Raw genomic sequence first — 19,293 nt, forward strand, 5'->3', positions numbered from 1 at the left:
GTCCACAGCACTGTATTTTATGTTTCTAGTAGTCCAATTAACAGCATTTCAAATGTGAACTGCCTGGCCAAAAAACCACTGGTGGTCACTAATATTTTGTTGGTCTATCTTAAGCTTTGATTACAGTGCACATTTACTGTGGCAATGATTCAGGAGCTTAATGCAACATTACCATGTTAATTTCCATCTAGAATTGAATAAATTTTGGCTTCTGCATCGATGACGAGAGAGGCAAGCCACTCCAATAAGCCTTCTCCAGCACATCTCGAGTAATTTGATGGGGTTACGGTCAGGACTCTTGTTGTGGCCAATTGACGTGTGTAAATGATTCCCTCAAAATCACTCTTTTATTTATTTATTTATTTATTTATTTATTTTTACAATGAGTAATTAATCTTGACTAAGAACTGCTTGGACTAGTTGAATACTTGAATCGCACCTGTATTACGATCGTCTGGACTGCACTTATTGTTCGAAAATGTAATGCTGATTGTTATAGAAAGTCCCAGAATGCAAAGTGTATTGTGGATTGCTACTTATGGAATTGTGTAATGGCAGGCAGTGCCCGTGCTGACTACCCCTGTCAAAAAGTCTCAAAAGTGCCTGCGATGGGTTATTGAGCATCAGAACTGCACCGTTGAGCATGAAAGAAGGCGCCCTGGTGTGACGAATCACGTTTTTTTGCCTCGTGTGGACAGATGGTTGTGTGTAGAAATCCGCTGTGGCCGGTGGAGGGATTGTGATGCTCTGGGCAAAGTTCTACTTTGGTACCTTGCGTTGTTATTTACGATTTGTGGACTTGTCTAACTACCTGAACAATCTTGCAGACCATGTTACGCCCCCTTCATGGCAAGTGGTATTCCCTAATGCACCCTGGCACAAGTTCTTGTTCTGAAATTTAATAGAAGGTGTATGACCGAGGTTATGACTTGGCCTCCAATTTTCACATATCTAAATCTGTTTGAGCATTTATGGGATGTTCTGGACAAACATGTTTGAGCATCGACAGGTTCAAGCTGTTTGTGTGCCACAAGGGGCACCTGTACAGTATTAGACAGTGGTTTTGATGTCACGGCTGATTGTCGAATGTGCTTGCCAGCATTAATTAAGCATTATTAAAGACATAGTACGGTAGATATTTAACAAAGGTGTTTTGTTACATAAGGAGTTTACGAGCTGGAGTTGACGGATGTGCCGTGGTTTCTGGGCGGAGCATCTGGTGCTGTGATGCTGCAGTCATGGTCTAGTATTTGTGAACTATTTGGGAGTTTTGCGACTGTTCGTCTTTTTAGTCCATGCGTTCACGTTCACTGTCCAGGAGGTCTGAGATGCAACTCAACCGAGTCGACGATGTAGATAATTACAGAAAGATTGTAGCTTTATTGGCACAACAAATCATTGTGTGGGTTCTCCTCCTATTTGCCAACCTCGAGTCCTAGGCTACGGTTCAGTCTAGTCTAGAGTTTACTCATCCCCGTCGAAGACATGAGTGTTTTATCTAAAGCTCTTTTTCCTGAATTCGACAAAAGTTGCTCAGCCCACCGCTTCTCTCACTTTCACCGTTCTCTCACGATCAGCACGCAGGTGATTAGCTGTTCTCATCTCTTCCAGCGTGGAATGCTGCGGACATCAGAGCGGCTTATTTGTTGAAGGGGTTGCTGTGGAGACTGGCAGTGGCAGCGAGGCAGAGCGAGAGAGAGAGACGTTCATCTGCTGCAGAGAGTGCAGGCGAGGAGATAAAGCAAGAGAGAGCAAATACGTGCTATGCTCCCTGTATCTAGTAAACAGATTCTAGCCAGCAGCCAGAAGCAGGTCGTATCTCCTAGTCTGTCTCCGGGGTGGGTGCGGGGGCATGATCGGTGCTCAGACGGGCCCTCCATGTGTCTATCGCGCTGCTCTACCTCGGCACTCGCATGAGCGGCGGGTAAAAGAAAAAAAGGTGACTCCAACCCCCTGGAGGTGTGTGTGTGTGTGTGTGTGTGTGTGTGTGTGTGTGTGTGTGTGTGTGTGTGTGTGTGTGTGTGTGTGTGTGTGTGTGTGGTTGGGGGGGAGGGGGGTGGTTGGTGTATGAGATTCCTGACACAGTGGCCAGCCCAGCTGTGAAGCAAGCACGTTTGAATGGGAAGAGATGCGGGCAACAGTAAGTGGCTGTTCGTTCCTTCTCTCTCTCTCACGCTCATGTTCTCTTTCTCTCTCTCTCTCTCACACACACACACCCCTGCTCTCTCACACTTTCTCATGTGCTCTCTCTCTCTCTCTCTCTCTCTCTCTCTCTCTCTCTCTCTCTAGATGGTCACATAATTTTTTTGTCTGACTCTGTGCATGTTTCTGGAAAAAGAGGAGCAAGAATTTTTCCGAAAGATATCCCGCATTTATACGATCGATCCGGAGAGTTGTCATTAAAACGGAAAAAGAGGGTGGATTTAGCCGGTGTTTTTTGCAGAACAAAGGAAAGACTCGAGCAAGTGAAGCGACGCTGTTGCATGCGCGTGCAGCCAAGCGACTGTAGCATTTTGACTCTAATTCAATAAGACTTCCCTCAACCAACCCCCTCATAGTACGGCCTCGCGAATGCATCACTGTTTACCGCTGCATGCGTAGGTGTACGCGGACATGTGCGCGTACACGCGTGCGCAGAGGTCCAGCGCACGCGTGCCCGCGTCTCTCTGGCATTCATGAATGGGAAGAGGGAGTGAGAAGGAAGTGCAAAGGATGGCTGTGTTGGGGGAGAGCCGCAGCCGGAGCCCCATGCCGTGGGAGTACAGGCAATATGAGAGCAACAAGAATGAGGTAAAGGCGGATGCACACAGCGCACAGTCTTCTGTTTATTCATTAGCATTTTTAATGCAAGATGTGTGCTCAGTGTAAAGGAAAACCTGGTTCAACCTGGTTAGATGTTTTTGCCCTTCTGTGTTAATACACTGTTAAACTTTCTCATTGCATGTTACGATGAGGATGGCGTTCTGAAAGCCGTCCATGTGGTAGACTATTTATTTATTTATTTTGTTTAATTCTGATATGACTAATGTGATAATGTAGCTTGAAGCCTCCGTAGTTTGGTGATGATGCACATTTTTGCCTATTTCCGACTCCATACACTTCCGAACTAGGTGTTTAGTGAAAAAGCAAAGCGCCTATTGGCTTGTTTCTGCATATTGCAATTCCACAGCCAAACGTTAATGTTTTAAAACGCGACTAAAAGGTTTTTCATGTTTACATTCACATCTGTTGCTCTTTTATTTTTTTGATGACATTTTTTGATTTTAATCAAACGAATCATAAGTGGCTACAATGTAAAGCTAAAAATTAGTTTCTGCAAAAACAGACTCCAGTCTCTTATGCTCAGCCTGACAGATCTATGTCTCTCTCTCTCTCTCTCTCTCTCTCTCTCTTCTGTGGTCGCTATGGTAAACCTGAAAACACAAGGCCATAAAAGCTAATCATGTTTCAGCTGCATTGCTTTTCTCATCCTCTATGGCTTCACCTCAGGCTTTGATGTGCACCCTGTCCTTTTTTTTTTTTTGTCCTTATACATAATTTCACTATAGAAGTCTTCATGCTAGGAGTTTTTACACAACATTTTTTATTTTCCCTTTTCCCGAAAAGACTTTTCTGGTAAAGGTTTTAGGACCAGGACCACTGCATTCTTGAAACCGATCAGTGCTGGTGCTCTCCGCTATGCCAGATGTGTCATGAATGCTCCTTAACAAAGGCTCAGCGGAGGGCTGACTCAGACTGATTTCATGGAACAAGTGTCCCTGTAATGAGTGCCGTTAGCGTGTGTCTATGACGTGGGTTTGCAGCTCATAGGCAGGAACACTCTGTTATTTACCTTTAACTCCATTTCAAGAATGATTTATGGCTTTAGATCAAAATGGAGCAGCATGAACGAGATTTGGATTTCGGGTTGTATTAACTGGTTTGGCAAATTAATTAAAGTGATGTGCTGTAGTGTTTGAGCCTCTTTTGAGCCTATCATTTGCCAAAAACTGCTGTTTCGTTTGCTTAATTATGTCATTTATTTCAGTAGAGCTAATCGATTACACTGAAGTTTGCTTTAAAATGTATATGCTGGTTGAGATTTAAGTAAGAAATGAAATGTGAATAAGTATGCTGTTATAAGAAATTAGTGAACACTGACTTGAAGTGTTATCAATGTTTCAAAAGTAACACGTTCCAAAGTGTTTTATTTTTTTTATACCGCCGTAGAATATTGGTAGACGTCGCAATTATTTTTTTATTTATTCACGAATGAGGTCAGACTTAAAAGTTTAAATGGTCATTTCATCAACATCTTTTACTTCCTCTAAGGTATTATAGATAGATAGACAGATAGATAGATATTGCAGCTGAATCTATCTATATCTACTAAAAACAGTAAGTCTTCTCTTCTCAAAAAGTACTTCATTAATTAAATCAGTGAATTAGTCATATCTGTTACTATAGTAACAATAAGTAATTAAATAATTTTTAAACAAGTGCACTGGTAAATACGTGTGATTTAATTTATAGCACTGAAATCTGCTCTTATAAGAAATTAGTCAATAAATCATCTGAAAAAATCAGATTTAAGAATTTAATAGTGTAGCAGAAAATGTGTTAAAATTTAGCCATAGTTTGTGGGACTACTTTAGTATGGAGGTGCCATGATGGTAACATGGATGATTCCTGTTTTCTGCATTTTTTTTTTTCAAGTTTCCTTTGTGTACAGTTGGTAAATTATCAATGTATTTATAGCAGGAAGCAGAAAAAAGGACAGCTGGTTTACTGAAACAAGAATGCACAGTCCCTTTTTTTAAAAAAAATTCAAAAGCAAGTGTACTTTTAATTTTTGTAGTGAAAGCAAACCAAAGAAGTGAATGAATGAATGAATTATAACAGTTTGTGCTCAGTTTATACCACATGCTTACAGTATTTATTCTGCTATATTGTATAGTGTTGTTGAATAAATCTATACATCGCACTAGTGACAGTAATAGAAGTTAAATAAATTACTGTAAACTTTACTGTGTTCCTGAAGTTAAGTAACTGAATTTTATTTATTTTTTACAGGTAATTTTGGTGCAAGTAAACCCAGGTGAGGCCTTCACAATTCAGCGAGAGGATGGTCAATTTCAGTGTATCACAGGTAAGATTTCTACAGATTTATTTATTTATTTATTTTATTCTGTAATTACTTTATTTTGGTTCATTAGAAAGTTAAAAAGAATATTTACTATTATCACTTAAAATGCTGCAGCTAGATTTAAACCTTTAGTCCTGTCTTAAATCGCTTGTTAAATGCATATTTTATTTAAGCGAAAAAATGTGTGACTGTATATTACTCCTTCATTTATCCTTTAGTCTTTTTTTTTTTTTTTTAAGTTTCTTTTAACTCCTCAACTCAAGTCCTATTTGCTGTTATATACTATGAATGTTTAATTATTAATTTTGTGTGTTACTCATCTATCATTTTCTTGTTGTTTACTTGGTTATACGAAGGCAAGTCAAAAATTACCCATACTCTGGCTATTGAATTTGCTAATTAACTTTTAGAAATGGCAAATACAGAATTTTTACGTAAAACTTTCAATGCACTTGTCCATCTGTAAAGGAGCTTTCATATTCCCGCGGTAAAAATTTTTTAGGCAAAGCTGTCAGCCACCAAATTTATTTCTCCATTCCCAAACGTGTTCACATCTGCACACCACGGCAGCAGCCATAATTTTTTTTATTCACACTTGTATGAGGGGGTGTGTCTGGCATCGGGGGCGTGTCTCCGGCATTATAAGAATGCACAAGACATTCTTTACTATCCTTGTTAAATTTTTGCTGCATTAAAACATTTTAAAAGTGTCATTTCCTGTATGTATGGAGGTTTTTAAAATAGTCTGAATTTTTGGAAGGTCAGTTTACAAACCTAGGGATTTTTTAATGTCATGAGCAAGCAAGCTTACAAATAAGCAAGAAGAAAGCTTACAAAACACAGAATGGAACATCTGTATCTAAATGAAGTATAGCGTTTCAATTATGCAGCAGAATGATTTAGAAACCAAGGTCTGCTTTATATAGATAGCAGCTGAGGCTAAATCATGTAATGCTGACAAATGGAAGAGAATCTAAAGCCTGTAAGTATACGACATCTTGGCAGTGCATTATTAATCACTGTTTAGCAATTTCACTGCGTTCATTTTAATGCAAAAATTATCTTTTTTTTTTTTTTTTTAGATAAACCACCTCACTGTTCACTTTCTGTAAGCACTAACAAGTGCATAATTTTATGTCAGTATGATATAGTAGCTGAGGACAGTTGAATAGATGCTGACATGAAATGTAAAATAAGACTATGACTGTAATCAAACAGCATAGCTTAATTTCATTTCATCTTTCATGCACAGCTTCTCAATACTTATCACAAACTGTGTACAAGTTACACCATGTTCTTTTCAATTCTGGTTTTAAGACTTACAGGATATAGAAAGTGACGAGGAAAGTTCTTTATAGAATTAAGTCTTTCAGTGTGCAGCAGAACTATTTATACACGTTCTCATGCATCAAATTCACGTCACTCTGAAGTAAAAAAATTTAAATAAACAAAGCCTGTCATCCATTTCGTCATGCGTAAACACTCCTCAGAAATGCGTTCAGTGTGAAGTGGCCTTTAATTACACTGAGAGATTTGTGATGCAAGCAGTTGAATTGTAAGTTTGAAACTGTCCTTATTTACTTATTGCTCAGGTCTGATTTGTCTTTTATCTTACTGTAGTGTAGCTCACTATCCGAATGTTTGCAGTATTTTTTTTGTTTGTTTTTAATAGATACTTTAGGTACTTCTATACATTAAAAAGTTTTCTACTCCTTTCATTTTTAGTTATGTCAGCAAATTGGAGATTAGTAAGCCGCCATGCATAATAAACCACCCTGCTTTACAGAATAGATTTTAATTATGCGGCAAGGAAAACATTCCAGGCCTTGATTTTCCACTTGAAAGGATTTTTTTTTGTGTGTGTAGTAAATTAGGAAGAAGTCTGATCAAATTTCTCGTACTCAATAAGTACTGTTTGCTAACCCTTTTTCAAATGGCTAACTGCTTTCAAGTTACATTCTTTGTATGTATGTTGATTAGCATTTTTGATGCTAGTTAGTCTGCCTTTTGACTTTGTGTTTATTTCAGCTACTGCTTGTTCTATAACTTTTTTTAAGATTTTTATTTATTTTTTTTTTTTTACAAATCTTCTTAAGTCCTTAGCTTTAAATGGCTTCCTCTTGTTTCTATAACAGCTGATAGTGTACTTATAAATATATACAACTACTAAAGGTTGATGGTAAATTGACCTATTTCAGTGTACAACACAAATAATTATGACTTCACTGTACCCATACATATAAAAAGTATGTATTCTTAAGCATCCTTTTAAATATTCCCAGACATTTATTTGGAAACTCCAGGCTTACTACATGCACTTTATGACTTTAATGCATACTTAACTATAACTAAAGTTTGGAGGGCTCGTGACCATGGAATCACTCTTAATTATCATTCCTAGACTACTATTCATCCATCCCTCCCTCCCCAGATCAATCCATCGATCCATACTCGGATACATTAATCTTGCACTCCATCCCAGATACTTTACCATCCCTATCCATCCATCCCCAAATTTATTTCTTCATTCCCAAACGCATCCATCCATCCAACTTTCCACCCATCCATCTTTCCTCCAATTTGTCTCTCCATTTACAAACGCATCCATCCATCCACCCATTTATCCATTTATCCATCCCTTCATCCTCCAATTTGTCTCCCCACTCCCAACCGCATCCATCCATCCATTTATCCATCCATCCTTCCCCAAAGTAATTTCTTAATTCCCAAATGCATTCATCCATCCATCCATCTATTTATTCATTCCATCCATCCCCAAAGTAATTTCTTCATTCCCAAATGCATCCATCCATCCAGTTCCAAATGCATTCATCCATCCATTTATCCGTCCATTCCCAAATTCCCCTTTCCATTCCCAAACGCATCCTTCTCTCCATCTCCAAATTCGTCTTTCCATTCCCAAACACATCCATCCACCCTCCATCTGCAGATTCATGATCAGTTTATCCGTTCTCAGATCCATCCATCCAATCCATCTCCAGATCCATATAAGTTATATTCAATTGTATTGCCATCCATTATTATAGGGAACTTTAAAAATAAAAATCACTAAAAGCACTAAGCTATGCAAAATCTGCCTGACCTTGTGTCTTACTAAGAGTAATAACGGAAAGACAGTGTATTTCTTTTAAAACACTTAAAACACTTATTACATCACTGATAGCATTAACATGGGTGCAGTTTGTGTTGTGAAGGACAACCTTCGCAGCGCCCCAGTCACTGTTCTTCATGTCGAACTCTCAGTCACAACAGTCAGTGTTTGCTTTCTGTGTGACTGCTATGAGATGTCTTACACATTCAGTGTGTGAATGGTTCTTTTGTGTTCAGCCATTGTGTGGGATGTATGAAAACATTATGAACTGTGACTGACTCAAAGAAGACTTGCTCTGCAAGTGTCTGTGATTGGCAGTTGGTGCCACAGTAGGATGTGAAGTGTGTCTGAAAGTGAAAGATTACTGTGCACTGCAAAGCTTTTGATTAGACAACAAGTAATACAGGTTATTTTGCTTGATCTGTACCTTGCGTATGCACTGTTGAGAATGTCATGAATTTCATTTGTGCACATTTTGGATTTGTTATCATTGCAGTGCATTTCCTCTAATACAGCTAAGTTTATCTTTATCAATTTACATGTTATGACCCCTGACATAAAAATGTCAAGTCTGAATCACAATTTTTTTGTGTGGCGATTAATAAATCTTCACACCGACTCCAAAATCAATTTTTAAAAACTATTTTTACATTTATATTACAGAGGAACTAGTCGATCGGCGAGTGACTAGAATTGCCTGGTTTTTAGTTTGATTGGACATGAACGGTGATCACTCGATATAAAGCTACCAAGTGGTGCAACAGAAACAGATTTTTACGACGTTAAATAGTTAAAAATGGTATGTATTAAAAGCCTCCTGTCTGACTTTTTTTCCAGCGAATTAGTCTTAAACCCAAGCTTGCACAAATCTCAAAACATTGTGAACACAATTTAGCTTAAAATTGCGTGCGTTAAAAGACGTTAGTAGCTTGCAGCCACTCAACCTGCGCGCTCACTGCCAATTTGAGTTTTGAGACTGTGATAGACGTAAAACGTCACCGTTTCTTTATAAACCTACAAGTGGCGCACTTCCCTATTAACAAATTTTTATCTTGTGTGTAGGAGTGAATTATTTAAGTTTGTTTAGAAATAATTATTATGGCGGATTACAAAGATGCATACTAATTTTTCACACTTAGTGGAACGCGGATCTGTCTCTTCCACATGTATGAGCTCAAAGGCATTCTCAACTAGCTAGTGTCCTTAGTGAATGGCAGAATAGACAGGGCAGATTTGCTCCCTTTGCTTCCAGCCACAAATGTGTGCGGCATCATCGAGATTCAAATCCATAATCTTCTGACACAAGCACACAAACTCATTTCAGCAATGCTGCTGAACTTATGGCAATACCTATATTTTAAAGCGTAACATGTTTTGAATTGACTCAGGTTGAATATTTACCTAATCATAAATAAAAGTAATTGAGGTTTTATTACTTTTTTTTTTTTTATACTTCACTACATTTTTCAACATTAGTTTTGTTAGTCTTCTAGAAATGTGTGCTAGTGAGGATTATAGGTAGCTGATAGAAGTGATTTAAAATTATGGTCATCTTCATTCCTGAGAAGCAGAAGCTAATTGCATTTTAGGCAACCACCAATAATTGTAACTAGAGTTTTATGAAGTTATGATGGATAATTTTAAATATATGGCTCCTGTGTTCTTGCGATGGCATAGGCGTCGTCATTGAGCTTCTCATGCTTTCTTTGGCTTGCACCCCCTGGAGACATGTTGGTCATACCTCTGATGTCTCTCACGGGTTATTCACACTTGATAAACGATGTGTAGTGGTCTAGATGAGGATGTGGCGCACTAGGATGTGGAGAAAACACTTCCCATAGTGGTTAACCTCAGGCTTTTTTCCGGTAAACAACTGCTATAGATAGATCACCTCCCTGACTAAAACGATGTGAGTGGCCTAAATTTACAAGCAGCTTTTTCTGGAGGCGTGTGAAGCACAGGACAAAGAAGAGCGAGGCTAGTGCTAACTGGCGTGTTTCTGCGACCGCTTGTCTGTCAGTGACGCCGGCAGATTGATGACTCACCGCTCATCATGTGCTCAGGGAGGGAGGTGGCCGTGCTCAATTCTTTCATTAACCTTATTCGTTCTGAGATTAACTCCTTTTCTTCTTAACCTTAAAATGAACTTGAGGCAACACTGAAATCAATAATGTAACACCTCCTCCCAGTTTCCGTCCCGGCTCTATTTTAAGGATTCATTCATGTATTTTTAGTAGGAGGAAGTGCGTATTTTGCCGCATACAGGCCAAAGACTGCCTGCATGTGTCTGCCTAATAAGAATAGGCAAGGCTATGGAAAAAAGGGGGGTGCAGTGTGTGTGTATGTTTGGGGAGGGGTTGGCGGGGTTGGTCAGAGAATTTTAATTTAAGGTTTATCGCAGGTTGGTGGCAAGTGAACCGTACTACCTCCTGTGAGAGACCAAATTTAATTCTGTCCTAATCGGCCCAAGTGTGCCCTAATTACGTAGCACGGTTCGCTCGCTTGTGATTCTTATCTTTTCCTGGAAACTTCAAGCATGACAGAGTGTACCGCAAAATAGCTCACTAAAACCTAAATCAGCATTTATTGATATTCCAGCTTCAGTTCAGCAGGGTGGCATAATGATGATAAAAAAGTATGGAACATAATAGTGTTTTCTACAGGTCTGAAATAGACCTGCGGTGGTAGCCAGTGAAACAATTCGGCATTACCTGCCAGCATAAAGGTTTTCTACTATATACAACAAATACATATGACCTTTATTCTGATTTATTTCATATTTCTAATAAGTTTACAGTTTTAAAGGTCCAGCCTATTAACCCTCTTCTCCATTAACCCACATGTAATGAGAGAGAATTAAAGAAAAATTAAGAACTAAGCACTTTTTCCCACATTTTGTCATGTTACAGCCACAAGTGTAAATCTTATTTTATTTGTATTTTATATAATGGGCCAACACGAAGTGTCACTTAATTTGTGAAGTGGAAAGAAAATGATAAACAGTTTTAAATCTGAAAAGTGTGGCATGTATTTGTGTTGCCCCCCCCCTCCCCCCCATCTGATACCCGTAAAATCCTCTTCAGAGATCACCTAATTAGTAAATGAACACCACCTGTGTGTACTTTAATCAGAGTATAAATACAGCTGTTCTGTGAAGCCCTTAGCTGTTTGTTAGAGAACATTACCGAATAAACAGCATCAAGAAGCCCAAGGAGACAGGTCAGGGATAAAGTTGTGCAGACCATTAAAGCAGGGTTAGGTTTTAAAAAGAAATATTCCAAGCTTTGAACTTGGAAGACATGGCCATCCACCCAAACTTTGACAGTCTGGGCAAGAAGAGCATTAATCAAAGAAGCAGCCAATAGACCCAGGGTAACTCTGGAGTAGCTACAGAGATCCACAGCTCAGGTGGGCGAATCTTTACACAGGTCAACTATTGGTGGTGTACACCACAAATCTGGCCTTTATAGAAGAGTGTTTAAACGGCCCAGTCAAAGTCCAGACATAAGTCCCATTGATAATCTGTGGCCAGACTTGAAAATTGCTGTTCATAGACTCTCTCCATCCAATCTGACAGAGTGTGTGCTATTTTAAAAAGAAGAATGTGCAAAAATTTTTACTCTTCAGATGTGCAGAGTTGTTAAAGACAGCTGTAATTGTGAACGTGAAAGGTGGTTCTACAAAATATTGGCTCAGGAAGGCTGAATGCAAATGCAAGCCACACTTTTCAGATATGTATCTTGAATACTGTTTATCATTTTTCCTCCTCTTCACTATTATATGCCACTTTGTGTTGGTCTGTCACATATAAAATTTCAATGAAATACATTTATATTTGTGGTTGTGTCAGAAAAAAATTGGAAAAGTTCAGGTATGAATATTTTTGCAAGGTAAGTATATCTGAAAATGTTCTTTTATTTGTGTACTGTATGATTGCATTAATTAATACTGAATGTTCGTATTTTGTTCTTGGTATTACTGGTTATATGCAGTTTCCTGTCAGACTCTATTTTGTGCTTCTGGAAGGCAAGCAGATAAACAAAAATGCAACTTTTTATGTTACTGAGAAACTGCAAACTACTTTGTCCACTTAGGAGAAGAGAAACCTTTACCTGTGCAGATACCTTTTAAATCATCTTCTCAAAACTTCACCATAACCATTGCACACTTTTCCCCCCTGAAGCTGAACTTTCACTCGGCGTGAAATTGTTTACTAATATCAGGTGTTAGAGCTGCTGTTAGAAAAATGAACAAACTCTCCCATATAAATTACACCAACTGAATCCAGCCATGGGTGGCTATTAGGAGATGTGAGTGAAGTAGGGTAGCTGGCACTTTCCTTACTTTGTCCCCCCAGTGCTTCATAAGGAGGAAAAGATTGTCAGCTGACTTTACATGTCTTATAGGAAGATCATGACTTTCGAGCCTTTATTTTAGTTTAATTCTGAATTGGATTTTTTTTTTTTTTTTAGGAAATCGTGGTACTTTAGGAAATCATGGTAGTTTAGAAAATTGTTTTTTGTGAAAAAAAAGTGCTTTTGAATAAAAACACCTCTAGGCTGCTTCCAGTAGATTGCTTCGCATTATCTGTTAAGCCTGAAAATCACAATATCTGTTTGCTCAGTGAAGTCGAAGACATAAGCCATGTGAAAGAGGCTTAAAAGGTTTTTGAGGTTTAGAATTGTTGGGGGGTGTGCGTGTGCGAGAGAGAGTTCATATTATTTTTGGAGTGGGTTGTTTTTGTATGAACTACCCCCTCATACACCCCCCCCCCCCCTCCGCCCTTTTACAGAGGTCACCAAACCTATACCAGCACTGATGTCTGAGCTTTGAGAGTTTTCCACCGAATACTGTTGTCCAGCATGGCGTGGTTAATAATGCAAATCCAGAACAGCCCAAACTCTGGTCAAGTGTCTGTTTCCCATCAAAGCAAAACTACAATGACCATCTAAACTAAGACTGGGAGGAAACGGAAAAAAAACATTAATTGTATCGCTTAATTTCATGGCTTTTCAAACAGAAAAGTTCAAAGAGAGGCCAACTTTATAATAAAATTTATTACTTTTTACCTTTTACATTACTTTAAAATCAAAACAAATACTAAATATTCCATTACACGCACGTTTGACGCGGAGCGTCACGTGATCACAACTGAGCCAATGGTTTTTCTCTCTCTTGCACTGTGGAATTGTGGGTAATCATCTCCTCTACTGGGTCTTAGTGCGTGTCTCTTACTGGTTTAATCGACATCCGTGCACGCGTGTACTGTTTACTATAACACTGTGACAGCATGTGTGCGCGTAAAACATATTTTATGTTGTGTCTGTATGCATGTGTACAGCGCGCGTGTAAAGCAATTCTCATTAGAGAGGTTTAAGATCAATTTTCTCTCTCTGTAGCAGCCTGCTCACACACACACACCCCACCTACTTTCGCCTTCACAGACACACACACACTTCTTTCTGCTTTACACAGAAACACTGCTCTGACGTGATTCTTTTCAAAGGTTTCAAAAGTGCATGTTAATTTGTTTTATTTTTACTTTACGGCAGTGATTCTGTTATTGTCACTCAATCAAGTGTAATTAGAGAGATTTATTGTTTATTTTTCCGATAAACTGTGTTTTTGTTGTGTGGACGTGTGTGAAAAGAATGGAGAAAGGGTAACTGTGCAAGACGAGAAGAGAGAGGGGGAGGGGCTTTTTACTTTAGCTTCTTTCACACACACACACACTTATCTGTCGGCAGACTTATCTTTTTTTTTTTAAAGGTAAAGTGCAGGTTAATTTGTTTTATTTTTACTTTATATTTTGTATTAATTATTTTTATATATTTATTTATTTTGGGCTGCGGAACGAATTTGAGTTTCCATTATTTCTTATGGGAAAATTCAATTTGGTTTACGAGTGTTTAAAAATACAAGCCTACTTCTGGATTGAATTATGCTCGTAATTCATGGTTCCATTGGATTTCTAAACTAAGCTTTACAAATAATTTTCCACGTCAGTGTGGAAATAGTTTAGAGGATCCTCCTGTATAATTATAAAAAAAGATGACGTTTTACTGTCTCGAAAAAAAAACGTGAACGGATTTTAAGCAGTTAAGAGCAAGCGTGAAAGTTTTGTTTGGAGGATGTACTGAGTGGGTTGCAGGATAAATTTACTTGCAGAGTATGGAGAAAAATACTGATTGGACGCTTTTAATCACACTCAACTTTGGATATTGTCACATTGCTTACAGCTGATCTTTGGTGGCATTGTTGTAAATTTAATCATTTTAAAATCCATTTTAAAATCAATTTTGCGATATATGAATCAGCACAAAGAAAAAAAACTTCTTATATGTACAGTGGGAATTTTGTGAGTTTTACCTGTAAATGGCTTTGGAAAAAATAGCTTTTAAAGCACAACAGTTTTAAAATAAACAATATCCGATGTGCACGAGTTTCACCTTATGATCAAGGTTTAAGAAAAGAAAGTTATCTCATGCCATCTCTTGCTCTTTAAATGAGCACAGTGACAAGACAACATTCATGTAATAAAAACAGTCTAATAAAGAAAGCGGCAAAATGGTAAGATTCCTCGATAAATCCATCAGAAAAAGAAATGTTCAAAAAAACATTTCCTAAACAGTTTTAAACAACACAGACGACAAAGATACCTGAGCCGTATTGTCTCACTGAGAAGTTGCTCCAATCCGAGAGATTATTAGCAAAATTGTGTGATGATTGTATTTGATCAGTAGTGTGCGCTATTTCTGGCTCTACCCATATGTCTGTTTTCGGCACACGCACGGCTCAGTCAAAAGATTGGCAATTTTGCTACGGTAATGTTTATTTAGCAATGGAAACATGAAGGATTAGGATTTATTTTCTGACACAGTGCCATTCTGTATGATAAGCACCATCACTAATAGTCTAGACTCTGAGCTAAAGTGGCCAATCTCATATTTCGGAATATATCAGTGTGTTTGTGTATTTAGGAGCGTGTGCAGAATTGTGTTTTTTTGCTTTGATAAAGTGACTTCACAAATCAGCACCGGCTTAAAGAATCACCTTGTGCCCGTCTGACATGGACTCCATCACACTTGAGTGCAGATCACGTTAGTCCCAACAGGGCATGTGACTTGATTAGATTCATCGGTCATGTGTCTGCTCACTCGACTCCATTTCTGTTAAATCTCATGCACTGCCACACACAGACGCGCGCGCGCACGCACAGACAGACGCGCGCGCGCACAGACAGACGCGCACAGACAGACGCGCACACACACCATTCATTCATAGCATCTGCAGTCTGTAGCTTTGAGAATAAACCAGTTGGTGACTCATCCTTCTCTCCCATTGCTGCGTTCAGGATGATTTTAGATCCGCGCACCTTTTGGTTTATATTCTGATAATATTTCTCAAAGGTGGTTAGCTCCAATAATAATTTGTATTGGCTTACTATTTTTTCGAGAGCATTCTTTTCTCTAAATCATACTGTTTATCTTTATCTGGTTGCTTACTGTTGCGTAACTGCTCGCTATACTCTCTAATCTGTGTGGATTTACAGAATTAGTCTCGCTGCATTCCCCTTTGAATACTGTCCAAAAAATTTGCCAAATTATGCCTTCCACCAACTTGAGGTATTTCTTGAGTAGTTATATTTTCTCACTTTTATCTCTGGAAGACAAGCATAAGAAGGTGAATTCAGGCATGGGCACTTTTCTTTCTTTGCCTTTTTGTTTTTTCGAGTCGGATGCCACAGGGCCTTTTATGTTTACTCGAGTCTCGAAGTGGCACAAATATACAAATAACGTTCCTTACAGAGGCTGAATTTTCCACACACACACTTTTGAACCCTTAATGTGATCCCCTTGTTCCCCAGGAAAGTAAAAAAAAAAATCATTACTATTAGGTATTCTCAAGCTCTCAAGTTTCGTACCTCATTTAGGTAAAAAAGAAATACAATTTCTCCAACAGTAGGCAGAACATAAATGTGTAGCGTTGTCTTCATTAGTTTGAGTTAATTTTCTTTTTCATCACCCACAGTAATTAATTACAAACTGATTTGAAATATTTTTATGTTACAGATCCTCATCCTTGTTTTTTTTTTTCCACAATTTCCTTTTCATAGGTTGTATATTCAAGTTATATTAATAGTAGTAATATAGTTATAATAGTAATATGTTATATTCAATTTTTTTTCTAAACATCTTGACTATTTTAGTCAGCAAGAAAAGTTTACTTACACTTGCAACAGTTATTAACTAACCTTTGCATGTTTTGTGCACACTGGTGCTAGTGGCACTTATGTCTACGTTTTTTAACTGGAAGCCGAGCATCAGAAATACAGTCAGCCAAAAAAATGTATACACGCTTTAGGGCGAAAAAAAACAAACAAATTTGTATCAATATTTTAATACTAAATGTGTTGCTAGAAGTTAGATCTTATATGATAATATTATGATGATGAAATAAATACTATATTAATATAATAGACATTATACTAGGGCTGTAGCTATCGAATATTTTAGTAATCGAGTATTCTACCAAACATTTTACAGATTAATCGAGTAATCGGATAAAATGTATTTTCGCTTAATTAAACAGCAATATAAAATGTATAAGAGAAACTTTTATTTTTTAAATGCATACAGAATTTTATCAAAAATAAACATGGTCATTATTCACAATACAAGGAATAGCTTAAAGTTAACTGAGATGAAGTAAGTGCATTACAGTGCTATACATTCTTATTTTAAAGCCTTTTCTTAGATGGAAAAACTAAAAAAAGGTATTTCAAATGACTTTGAGAATAAAAAAAACTAAGGCACACTGTTATGCGCTAAAATGCCTCCCTGCCACGGATTGCGAAAAAACATAATCTCTATCAGATTTTATATTAGAACCAAAAATCATATGTTTATGATTTACAAATTTCAAATGGCACCAAATGAATTTGATTATAAAATAAGCAGTATAAAAAGAAATGTTGTATAGGGAAAAATTATATACTCAGCAAAAAAAGAAACGTCCTCTGACTTTCAACTGTTTTTACTTTCAGTAAACTTAATGTGTAAATATTTGTATGAACACTAAAAGAGTTAACACCATAAGACATACACTAAAAATGTTTCACAATGTGTCCCTGAATGAAGGGAGGCTCAAAATCAAAAGTACCAGTCAGTATCTGGTGTGGCCACAAGCTGCTTGAAGTACTGCAGTGCATCTCCTCCTCATGGACTGCCTATTGCGGACAGTCTGAGCACTGATGGAGGGATTGTGTGTTCCTGGTGGGACTCGAGCAGTTGTTGTGGCCATCCTGTACCTGTCACGCAGGTGTGATATCCTGATGTACCGATCCTGTGCAGGTGTTGTTACACGTGGTCTTCCACTGCGAGGATGATCAGCTGTCCTTCCTGTCTCCCTGTAGCGCTGTCTTAGGCGTCTCACAGTGCGGACATGGCAATTTATTGCCCTAGCCACATCAGCAGTCCTCATGCCTCCCTGCAGCATGCCTAATGCACGTTCACGCAGATGAGCAGGGACCCTGGGCATCTTCCTTTGGGTGTTTTTCACAGTCAGTAGACAAGTCTCTTTAGTGTCCTGCATTTTTAGAACTGTGACCTTAAATGCCTACTTTCTGTAAGCTGTTAAGGTCTTAACCAGCATTCCACAGGTGCATGTTAATTAATTGATTATAGTTAATTGAACATGCATGGAAAACATTGTTTAAACCCTTTACAATGAAGATCTGTAAAGTTATTTGGATTTTTACAACATTATTGTTGAAATACACAGTCCTGAAAAAGGGACGTTTCTTTTTTTGCTGAGTATATATATATTTTATATACAACATGTATATTTTTATATTGCTTATTTCATAATAAAAAATCATTTTTGTGGAACTTTTCATTATAAACAATATTTAGTGTAAACATTTTTGTATAACATGACAAACCCCTGCAAAATGAATGTGCCACAAAATAAAAATTATATGAGAATTTGTCTTAATTTTTGTGCATTAATTTGTCATGTGCCTAGGGTTAATTATAATAGTAATAATATATTTGATAATAATAATATAATATATTTGATAATAGATATGTATTTTTGATTGTGGTGTCCTAATATTTTTATAGAGATTATGTAGGGGGGGCAAATACGTGGCAGGGGGAATTTTAGCGCATAAAGCACATTAAAATAAATAATTATACAAAAACACTAAGTTGTGCAACTTGCTGTAACTTTCAGAACTAAAAGTTTTAAAATTTACAGCTCAGGCATAACATAAGCTTTTACTGACAATTTCTGTTTTTTTCTCTTGCTGCTTTCTTCATCTCTTGGCTCGCTGATATTTTTATCGCTCCTTTCCATTTTGCAGCCCAAAAAAAACACTCCATCAAATCAATACACCACTAACTGTTTGCTTATCCTTCTGCTTTTTTGGGTGACGTAAGCGCTGCTTCTTCGTCGGTGTTTATTGGCGGCTTGTGTCCAGAAGCACGCTATGTTGCCGCAAACAAATAATTGTGCAGAAACATAATGCAAGCTTTTAAAATTTATTAAAAGAAGCTTTGAGGCAGAAGATTTTGCTTCGATCATTTTTTGTAATCGAGTTACTCGAGGAATCATTTTAGCCCTACATTATACTATATATATATATATATATATATATATATATATATATATATATATATATATATATATATATTTTTTTTTTTTTCCCCTAAAGTGTTTGTTCTTTTTTTTTTGTTTTACTCTGTATAATACCATAGAGATGGTACAGTAACATAAAGGTTAGTAGGACTGTTTCCTCGCACCTGCAGAGTTGAAGGTTCGAGTCCCAGCCTCCCAACCAAGATCTGTGTGCTGAGTTCTTTCCATGGATTTGGCCTTTGTCCAGACCTGTTTTAGTGCCCTATGTCCTCTGGGATGGGCTCCAGACTCCTCGTGACCCTGAACAGGATAAGTGGTACTTATATGACTGAGTGAATGGGGACCCTAGCCTGGATTCAGAATCACTTGACCCCTTAAGTCCAGCTGGTTTTGGTTTGTGTAAGCACAATTTTGT

General features: G+C 37.7%; 1 protein-coding gene across 5 annotated transcripts in view; it reads left to right on the forward strand.

Moving 5' to 3' along the window:
• fndc3a (fibronectin type III domain containing 3A) overlaps positions 1 to 19,293 on the forward strand; it is an 86,234-nt gene that overhangs the window by 37,454 nt on the left and 29,487 nt on the right. For all 5 annotated transcript variants that reach the window (XM_053506996.1, XM_053507000.1, XM_053506997.1 and 2 more), the window contains one exon: positions 5,053 to 5,128. In XM_053506996.1, the coding sequence (XP_053362971.1) occupies positions 5,053 to 5,128 (76 nt within the window). The remainder of the gene's footprint in view (positions 1 to 5,052; positions 5,129 to 19,293) is intronic.

This window comes from Clarias gariepinus, chromosome 11 (genome assembly GCF_024256425.1).
Source record: "Clarias gariepinus isolate MV-2021 ecotype Netherlands chromosome 11, CGAR_prim_01v2, whole genome shotgun sequence".
NCBI classification, from domain to species: Eukaryota; Metazoa; Chordata; class Actinopteri; order Siluriformes; family Clariidae; genus Clarias; species Clarias gariepinus.